A 10,155-nucleotide genomic window follows, 5' to 3' on the forward strand; every position below is an offset into this window, starting at 1 on the left:
AGCCACTGACGTCCTGCATGTCTTCCTGCAGCTGCTGCCCCCCCTGCAGGATGACGTGGAGGTCGCCGTTGTGCCACCGCTCCGCTCTCCCACCAGACCAGCCAAGCCGGTTCTAGAGGAACCCGGACTGGACCGCTGGTGACCAGAATGGATCCGACTGTTCATGTTTTTCTGCTGAACTCGGATCAATTCGGAACCAGAAACCTGATGCTGCCACTGCTGCTGACATCGTCAACAGCTTTCTCACTGCTGCGCCTCGATCGCCCCAACAAATCCAACCACTGCTGGTTAGGCCCCGCCCCCTCCCTAGAACTTCCTGTGTTTAAGTCATCATGAAATAAACTGATCTCACATCTGATTGGCCAGCTGTTAGGGCTAGCCCCGCCCCTTAGTAATGGCCGACAAATCAAAACGCTGCAAGAAAAATAATGAGAAAATGAAGATATTCAGATTTGATTGAATCAGATTTATTTTGTATATTTCAGACATTTTTACATTTAAATTATTTCCAGTTTTATCGTCGGCTTTCCAGCAGAAAGGAACATTTTGGTCCAACCTGCCGTCGGTTCTGATCCGGTTTCATTGGCTCATAATTTATTGATTTATAGCAGCAAACAGGAAGCTTTGTTTCTACAGAGAAGCTACAGATCTTCTCCACAACCCTTCGGATCCAGAACTTGGGTTCTGTTCTGTCCTGAGCAGCTGAAGGAACCAGAACCAGAACTGGGCGGGTTCTGTGGTCTGAGCCGAACTTAAGCTTCTGTCATCCAGACCGGAACGACTCGTCCTGCAAGACCAAACAGGAGAACCACCAGAACCACATAAACAGGAAGGTCCAGACCTCTGTGGCTGGTTCTGTCTCAGCTGGTTCCGTGGCTGCTGGACTCGAAGACGCCCTTCTTGAAGAACGGAGAAAACTCACAGATGTTGAACTTGGACAGGCGGAAAACTCCGTCCTCATCGGGTCTGAGAGGAGAACCGGAGCAGGACAGCATGACCCGGAACAGGTTCCTTAGGTACCGCTGGGGAGACAGGCAGACGGGTCATCAGAACCACCAAAATCCTAAAGCACTCATCAGAAACATTAGCTCTGCTAACACTAAGAGCTAATCGCTATGCCAGGGTTGATAATTAGAATAAGCTAATGCTAAGATGTTATACCAACACAGTATTTAGCAGAAGCTAATGCTAAAGCGCTAAGCAGCTAACCATGTTAGCTAACCATATGTCAGCATGTCAGTCTGCAGTCTGTCGCCCCCTACAGGATCAGATCTGCCACTGCACTTCTTCCTGTTCACTTTGGTTTTCTCAGTTTTACAGTCATCAAGTTTTTCTAACCGTTGCAGTTCAACTTCCGTCAAAAAGCAGCAGGACATTTTATGTACTGTAGACCTACAGCAATGCATTCTGGGTACAGAGTAAACATCATTTACCGCATCACATCTGGAGGATCTAAACAATCCATGGGAATCTTAGGATGCATGTTTAATAAAGTTTTAAAAAAAACACTATGAGAGGACCTGTAGGCCCGGTTCCGGTTGCCGGTCCGGTTCCTATCGACCCGTCGTACCTCCAGGTGGCTGCGGCGCTCCGATACCATCCGCTCGTCCCGGTTCCCAAACAGCTTCTTCGGAGGAAACTCCAGCGCCGCCAGCTGGAAAACAAAGGCCATCAGAACAGAACCAGAACCACGATCAGGCCCGGTTCTGAACAACAGTTTCATCAGAACCAGAACCAACGGGTCAGGTTCTGGCGGCTCACCTCCGGATATTTGGACTTTAGGCTCCTGTGCATTTCTCTGAAGCGGCTGTAGCGTCTGAACACGGTCCAGCTGTCGTCCATCACCGAGACCTGATGAAGACAGAGCAGCTCTTCATCACTGCTGGGGAACCGGGCCCAGCAGAACCGGGCCCAGCAGAACCCTCAGCGCCTCCCAGAGACTGATTATAAACTTTGATTAAAATCGGACTCGGACGTGAATCTCTGTTCGGTTCCTTCTGGTTTCAAAACAAAACTCACAAAAACTAAAAGCCTAAATGTAAAATTTTATTAAAAATAAACGGTTTAATTTTTGCTTTAGCTTTCTAAATTTAAAATTAATTCATGGTGGTTTTCATAAGTGGAGAAGTTTTTGTGAAAACGAGTTCAGGTCCAAACGTCCCGATGGAGAAACACATTATCTAGAAAAGTGAAACTATTTTTGCAATCGTTTATTGTATTTATCTAGTTTTAAAACTTAAACAAAAACCCACCAGATTATTTTTTCTTTGCTGCATTTTGAAACTGAAAAACCGCAGAACAAACCAAACACGGCAGGTTTCTGCTGCCACAACACCGACGGCAATAAAATCAGAGATATGGAAACATGATTTTATTTTTATATACCTTGTGAATCTGCTGGTTTCATACTGGTTTTACTGGTTCTGCTCGTCCTCGGCTCCCTCAGAAAGCCGTCTTTCTGTTATAATTCAAATGTGTCGTTTTGCTCCGTGGCGACCTGCAGAAATGGATGTAAACGTACCTGAGCCGAGCGGACTCACCTTGACCTCGAACTCGAAGTGTTCGTCCTTGCCCTGGCCGCGCAGGACGTAGCGCGGGATGCTCACCCTGACCGGCTCCTTGGCGGCGCAGCGCGTCCCGGCCGGGCGCGACATCAGATGCTGCGCAACAAATCACCAAAACCAGGCGGGAAACAGACGGAAAGAGGAGCAGACAGTAAACCATCGACCGGAACAATCTGGGAAAAAACGATGAGATCTAAGAAACGCTCAGACAACCATCGTTAAAACGGATGGAATCTTTATTTAGTTTCAAAACTATTGCAAACACGCTGTGCAAAATTCAACGTTCATGTATTTGGCTGTGAATTAATAAAAACTGTGAAGTGACATCATCATTCCCCCTTTGTAATCAAACTTTCATCTTCAGTCAGCAGCAGATTCTCTTTATTGCAGATTTAAATTCAGTCTTTGTGATTTCAATAAGTTACTAAAAAGTTTAAAACATTTAAAATTTCGTGTTTTAGGTCTGATGTTTCAGTCGGTGCTGCAGACGAGCTCTGCTGGCTCCATCTTCAGATGCACAGATGGTTGATGAGGATCTGAGCTTCTGCAGAGCAGCCGAAACTTAACTTCCAGGATTCACTCCGACCGCCGCAGGAGGGAACGTGGGCGGAGCGCCGCTTTGGCTCCGCCTTCCGTTTTGGAGTTTGTTGATTGCGATTTGTGAAGACGACGTCGACGTTGAAGCAGGCCTTGTTCCTCCTGACCAGCAGACACCGGATGTCTGAACGCCGCCGCAGCTTCAGTCCCTGGAACTGCGGCTGGACGGGAACCCGGCTGGAGCCCCGCGGCGCCGGGTGAAACACTCCGTCCTCCCGCAGGAGAGCAACGTGGGTGTCGGTCAGAAGAAACTGGAACAGAGAGTCCTGGTGCAGCCGGCCACAGTTCATCACCCTGACGCTGCTGTAGAGCAGAGGACGAATGTCCGCCAGGGAAGGTTTGCTGGGGCCGTCCATGTTCCCATGGACGATGTAGAGCAGGTCCGCTAGGACCCGCTTGAACCTGGAAGTGAGGTTCAGACCGATGTCTGAGACGATGTCAGGAACCCGGGAGGTCCAATCCAGAGACAGAGCCATGAGGTCCTGCGTCAGCAGCGGGTGACTCTCCATCACCTCAGAGAACGTCTCCGGACAGCGAGCCTTCAGCACCGCCTTGCAGAAGTCCTGTGTGAGCTCCTGGTTGTGAGTGAAGACCGCCAGAACCGAGTCCTCACTGGATCCGATCAGGCGGACATGCTGCCCTGCCAAACTGATCTGGACCTCCCGGATCTCCATAAGGTCAAAGTGATGGAAGAGACCGAGGGTGTCCGATGCAACCTGGCTAGCTGAAACTACCGTCAGGTCCAGTTCTGACAGAAGGAGGCAGGCTGGTTCTGGACTGGGTTGGTCAAAGCTGGCCGCTCTGAGCCAGAAGATGCTCAGGATCCTCCTACCTGGTCTTTGAGGAGACAGTGATTCAGTTCTGTCAATGATCTGCTGGGATGAGAGACTATGAAGCTGTGCCAGAACTGGTGGCAACTCAATTAGATTCTGATAAAACTCCTCCAGGCGGCAGTCCTCTGGACCAGCATTTCTGATCGAGGACACAGAGCCCTTCGGCCACGTTGACATGGCATTCAAACCAAACCCTTGAGCAGTATTGGACAGGTCCACCAAGGAGACTTTGTTTTCCAGAACAGAGGGATGTTTTGGTGTCTGGATCAGTGGAAAATCTCTGGACCTCATGGTGACGTATTGAGAGACGGCATACTTCATATCGTCGACTCCCACATTTCGGATTAAATCTCTTGTGCCCTGAATTCGTCTCTCTGCATCTTTGAAAACATCTGAAAGTTTTCCTGTGAAGTATCCTAAAACGTGGCTCCTGTTTGTCTCACTTGGATCTTGGCTGGAACCTTTTTCTGAACTCTGTGACGTTGTTGGTTGACCGCTGGGAAGTTCTGCTTCCTCTGCTCTCCACGGGTACAAGGCTTGGTTCTTGACTTTTGTAACATAGTCCCAAAGGTTTGACTTACTGGTCGTCATGTTCACTGGTTTTTCATTTTCCTCTTGTCCGTTCAGACCACTGATGGCATGGAAATCCTGACTCTCTGGCCCATCCGACCTCCAGGGGTGAAGGGTTTGATTCCTAACCTTTGCAACATAATCCCAAACGTTATTCCGGGTGGAGGATACCCGTTCTGGAGCTTCATCTTTTTCTAGAGCCATTTCGCTGCCACCAGACTTAATGGACTCTTTGCTAGAGTTGGGTAGATCAGATGGTTGCTCAGGTTCTTCCGGTCTCCATGGGTTCAGTGTTTGGTTCCTAACTTTAGTGACATAGTTCCAGACAAAGCTCCTTGCAGTTGACACCCCTCCTGCAGCATCACCTCCGTCTTCTTCTGTTTCATCACTGACTGACCTCGTGTTTTGCTTGGAGCTGATATAGTCTCGACCAGAACTCAGCCACTTGAGCAGCTCAGACTCTCTGGTCGTCCACGGGTGCAGCGTTTGGCTCCTGACTTTAGAAACATAATCCCAAATGTAGCTCCTGTTGGTCAGTTCCTGCTCTGCCGATGCCTCTTTGTCTTGTTCCAACTCTTCATCGCCTTCCAGGTTTAACCTTTGATTTTTGACATTTTCAAGGTTCTCCGGGAAGTTGTTCCCATTGTCTGACTCCTCCTCCTTAGCTGGACCATTGGCGGCGTCTGCTGGATCTTGCTCAGAGATGTTAAACTCGCTGCCAGAGCTTTGAAGCTTTAACAGTTCTGGCTTATCTGCTCTCTCCGTTTCATCAGCTCCATTCTTGACATTTTCAAGCTGGTCTAAAGCATTGTTCTTGCTATCCAACATCTCTTGTTTCATCGGTTGGTAGACGTGATGTTTCGAGTCCTGTCCTGAGTTGATGAAATCATCGTCAGAGACGTGAGAATCGGAAGGTTCCAACTCTTCTTCGACCTGATTTTGAACGTCGATATCCTCTGAAACGCGTCTCTCAGAGTCCAGGAGCTTCTCCACTTCTTGTTTCATCTCTTCGTTAGCGTTGGCTTTCCAAACTTGCTCAGACTCGATTAACTCCTCGCCAGATCTTTGCGGTTTTAAAAGATCAAACTCCTGTGCTGCATGAATGAGAACATTCTGGCCTTGGTTCTTGACATTTTTGAGATCCTCCAATTGGTGGTACAGATGGGCCGATAAATCCTCTACTTCCAGCTTCATTGAACCGTTGACCTCTTCTTGTGAATCTTGTTTGGGGCTAATCTGAAGCTTTGAAAGTTCTGGGTCTTCAAACGTCTGATCGACAGTTTTCTCAGAGTGGGAATAAAATGTTTTGTTCAACATTTTCTCCAGATCCTCAGAATCAGAGAGGATATAATAACCATCACTGGTCATGTAGTTGGTTCCACTCAGTTGGTTGGTCGCTTTGTAGCAACAATCAGGTCCACATACAGCTTGGAACTCCTTCCTTGCAAGAATGTTTACTTCTCCTTCCCACCATTTTTCCTTGTCTAGATCTTTTTCAATGAGGAGTTTATCAGAGGACTCCAGCCGTTTTTCTCTCTGAGGCTCCAGGAGTTCAGCCTTTGGTTCTTCAAACACGTTCTGGACGTCGGGGAGCGAGTTTGCCTCAAAGCCCGGAGGAGCCAGGAGGTTAGACCAGCAGGCGTTCTGTGAGCACAAGGGGGAAGTCCGTGACTACATCGCCAAGAAGGCTGGTAAAAGTGAGTGAATTAAACCGAAGTCCATGATCCACCAATCAGAATTACAGTCCAACCACCAGGTGAGAAACGAGATTTAAAGTGAAGCGTCAAGAGGTTGACATGCAAAGTGAACACAATTATTTTAGACAAAGGATGATTTAAAATAATTTGGGTTGAAGTTTTAATCTGTTTCCTATAGGCATGAAGATAATTTGATTATCTAATGATTCTTTTCCCACAGCAGAGCAAAAGTTTCCAACCCAAACTGGACTTTCATACAGACTCAAAACTATTCATACAGCAGACTGGCCACTGTAGCGTGAAGCCTCCAGCTGGCTGCACCTCACCTAGCGCTGGCCAATAATCACATTTTTGGATTTTAAAGATGGAAAATCTGGATTTCCTGTGAAGGTTTTCATAACGCTCCTGTTCCAACCCTGCAGATCCTGATTAGCCAGCCGGATCTCCCTGATCCGGGTCCAGTTCTGATTCCGGACTCATCCAGCAGGGTCTGGAGGTACTGCTCCAACCCAGAGAGCCGGATCGGCCTGACCGCTGACCCCACAATCACTTCAGCGGACATTTTAACCAGAACAGAGCAGCAGACCGAACCGGACCTCAACACTCTTCAGTGTAGAAGCTGCTACAGAGAAAGATGCCACGGCAGCCATTTTGACTGGATAGGGGTCAACCTGGGCAGGTTTCTAGTCCATCCTAACAACCGGTGCTAAAAACAGCTTTGAATGTCAACTGCACATAAATAAAGTTCTGCTCTCACACCCAGTGTGACGGCGCCTCTCTCCTAATACAAATAATTAGCGAAGTCAGCTGACGAGAAAAATGAACTTCATGATGAATTGGCATCATGCCGTTTCCATGCAGCATAAATAACCAATAACTCATAATCTTAAGTCTCACCTCATACTTCAGTCTTCGTGGATTTATGTTCTGCAGTTTTTCCTCTTCCTGAAAACAAAAATTTAAATTAACAGCATCATAAAATAAAACTAAGTCGAGTTTCCCATCAGATCAACAACCAGATGGATTTACTAGATTAACGTTTATTTCAGAGGAGAAAGGAGCAGGTCCAAGAACAAGCTGGACAAAATACACCCAGGAAACCATCATCATTATGAGGGTCATGCAGGGGTCAAGGTCAAGGTCAGGGCTCCTGGTCTTACCTCGTATGTTAGCCTAACAGAGCTACAGTCGCTAACTTCCTCCTCGTCCTGCAGAGTCGAACAGCTGAACTTCAGTTCTGACAAACAAGCTACACCTGACAGAACTCTACAGAACTGCAGGCTGGACCCGACTCAGAGGTCTGGGGTCAAAGGTCGTACCCTGAGAGAGTCGCAGGACACGGACAGATCCACGCCGCCGCCGTTCAGGAGGTTCATCTTCCTCAGCCGGCGCTGCACTTCTTCCTCGATGTAGGCGTTGATCCTGCTGGAGCATCAGAGCCTTAGAGCCGGACCGGAACCGGACCCATAACTGGAACCAGAACCGGACCCTACCTGTCCTCGGACAGCGGCAGCAGCGGGTTCAGACTCTGCCTGTGTCCGACCGGAGAGCTGCTGTGACCCATCTTCTCCTCGGTACCGACCGACTGGGCCCGGTTCTGGTTCTCACTCTCGCTGATGCGCCGCCGCAGCTCCTGGATCTCCTGCTCCACCCTGCAGAACAGAACCGGAGTTCTGAGTTTGGGTTGGACCGGCCGGGTCGGCCAGAACAACCAGAACCAGAAGCGGACCTGTGGCAGTCCGGCTGGGCGCGGCGCCGGTCGGGCCTCAGGGCGGCGTGGCGGCGCTCCAGCCGGGCCACGGCCTGCTCCAGCGCCTCCCGCTGCTGCGCCTCCCTCCAGGCCAGGATCTCCCTCTCCTTGCGCCGGACCTTCTCCTCCTGCCGCGCCACGTTGGCCGTGAACTCGCAGCTCTCCTGCAGCTGCTGCAGCTGCTGCGCGCCGTGCCAGTGCAGGTGCAGCTTGTCCTGCGTCTCCTCCAGCTCCTTCTCCACCTGGAACAGCGTGTTGTCCAGGCCGGCCGGCGCCGCACCGCGCCGCAGCACCTCCTGCGCCCTCTGCTGCTCCTCCACAAGCGCCGGCAGCACGCCGGCGGCCATGTTGGCCAGCTGCCGCTCCTTGAAGTGCAGGCGGTGCTGTGTCTGACGCAGCAGCGTCTCCTCCTGGCCGCCGCCATCCTGCGGCGCCCTCTGCTGGCGCTCCCTCAGACTGTGCGTGAGCTGCTGCAGCGTGCTCCTCTCTGCTGTCACCTCCTGCTGCAGCAGCTCCCTCTGCTGCTGCAGCACCTCCTGCAGCCGCCGCAGCTCGTCCACCTGTGCCTCTTTGAAGGCCAAGTACTGCTTCTGGACGGAGCGCGCCTCCTTTGCGGCGTCCTCGCCGTCCGTGCGCTCGGCGGCCTCCTTGGCGCGAAGCAGGGCCTCCCTGATCTCCGCCAGCACACGCCGCTCCTCCTCCAGGCGCCGCGAATCTTCTCTGGCCAGCAGCACCGCTGCCGCCTCCTGCGCCTCCCGCAGCTGCTCCTCCAGCCGGGCGACCAGACTCAGCTGCTCCCGCTCCTGCTCCTCCAGTCTCCGCCGCTCCGCCTCCAGGCGCACCTGCTGATCCTCGCACTCCCTCTGCAGCCGCTGCAGCTCGCGGCAGATCTCCGTCTGCTCCGCCACCTCCTGCTCCTCCTGCTCCTCCTGCTCCTCCTGCTGCTCCAGCTCCTCCTGCTGCTCCAGCTTCCTGCGCTGCAGCGCCACCTCCTGGATCTCGGAGCGCCGCTCCTCCTCAAAGCGCTCCTTCTCGGCCAAGAAGTCCCGCAGGCGGCTCTCGATGTCCTGGCTGCGGCGGCGCAGGCTCTCCTCCTGCCGCAGGATGCGCTGCTGCACCTCCTGTGACTCCTTGCGCTGACTCTCCACCTCCTGCTGGAGGCGCTCCAGTTCCGCCTTCTCACTCAGCTGCTTCTCCTCCATCTCCTTGATCAGCCTCCTGCAGAAACACAAACAGAGGAACTGGACGTTTAACACCGCAGGTCATTCCGCCCAGACTTCGGGCTGACAGGCAGCCGACAAAACAGTAAACGCAACAGAAAAATGCTGCAACCGCAGAAAACAGAAGCAGAAATAAAACGCTGCAAACTGGCTCCACAAACGTTGTTCCTCCAGACCACCAGGGGGAGCCGACCGAGTCGTCTGCAACCAGAACCTCAGTAAAGACAGGTATTCAGAAGGAAGTTGGAGGAAGAAAAGGTTTGTTATCCTTCATGTCTTCTACAATAGAACAGACTACGTGCTCCCCCTAGTGGCCTGGAGGATTTCTGTTCAGTGGAGCAAGTTACAGAGTTACACATTTGATGTTTTTGCCATTTTCGGCATTTTAAGTTTTGCTTCCATTTCCTGTAGCTGTACGTTTTAGAATTTGCATCATTAAGTGTTTCTGCAATGTCAGTGGCCCATAGATCTCATTGATCTGTGAAATTAAGAATACAATAAGGATACAATTCCAGGCCGGTCCCGGTGGAACACCTGGGTGACGTTGGCCCCCCACCTTCTTCAAATCAGACAAAATTGGTGTCAAATGTTTGTGCTACGTTTGTGCTGCTTTGGCTTTGAAGATATTAATGAAAGTGTAAAGGTCAAAAGGTCAACCAGCCCCCCCACTTTTATGAAATCAAACAAAATTGGTGTCAATCAACTCGACTACGTTTGTGCAGCAAAAATTTTCGTTTGTGCCGCTATCATTTTAAAGATATTAATAGTAGTTTATAGAGGTCAACCAGCACAAACATTTGACACCAATTTTGTCTGATTTGAAGAAGGTGGGGGGGCGACTTTGACTTCACTCAGGTCAGAGGAACGCCTCAGGGCTCCCAGCTGGGATCCTTTCCATTGCCAGACAAAATGGTTCCGGTTTCA

The 10,155-nt window shown here is 50.8% G+C and overlaps 1 protein-coding gene and 2 long non-coding RNA genes across 3 annotated transcripts in view; 2 read left to right on the plus strand and 1 right to left on the minus strand.

Annotated features, from left to right (window-relative positions):
- Window positions 1–174: 174 nt before the first annotated feature.
- The window catches only part of kif16ba (kinesin family member 16Ba), a 27,714-nt gene continuing 17,733 nt past the window's right edge, over window positions 175–10,155 (minus strand). Inside the window, 8 exon segments of the mRNA XM_007578496.2 lie at window positions 175–1,022; window positions 1,571–1,654; window positions 1,762–1,851; window positions 2,541–2,660; window positions 7,159–7,206; window positions 7,581–7,683; window positions 7,755–7,917; window positions 7,920–9,229. Of these exon segments, the coding sequence (XP_007578558.1) occupies window positions 861–1,022; window positions 1,571–1,654; window positions 1,762–1,851; window positions 2,541–2,660; window positions 7,159–7,206; window positions 7,581–7,683; window positions 7,755–7,917; window positions 7,920–9,229 (2,080 nt within the window). The 3' untranslated portion in view covers window positions 175–860.
- Window positions 1,021–1,506, plus strand: LOC107833932 (uncharacterized). The gene is made up of 2 exons (XR_001659701.1): window positions 1,021–1,292; window positions 1,329–1,506. It is a non-coding gene; the product is annotated as an uncharacterized LOC107833932 (long non-coding RNA).
- Window positions 6,112–7,024, plus strand: LOC107833931 (uncharacterized). Its single transcript, XR_001659700.1, has 2 exons — window positions 6,112–6,320; window positions 6,482–7,024. It is a non-coding gene; the product is annotated as an uncharacterized LOC107833931 (long non-coding RNA).

The sequence above is a fragment of the Poecilia formosa genome, unplaced genomic scaffold, assembly GCF_000485575.1.
Source record: "Poecilia formosa unplaced genomic scaffold, Poecilia_formosa-5.1.2 Scaffold481, whole genome shotgun sequence".
NCBI lineage: Eukaryota > Metazoa > Chordata > Actinopteri > Cyprinodontiformes > Poeciliidae > Poecilia > Poecilia formosa.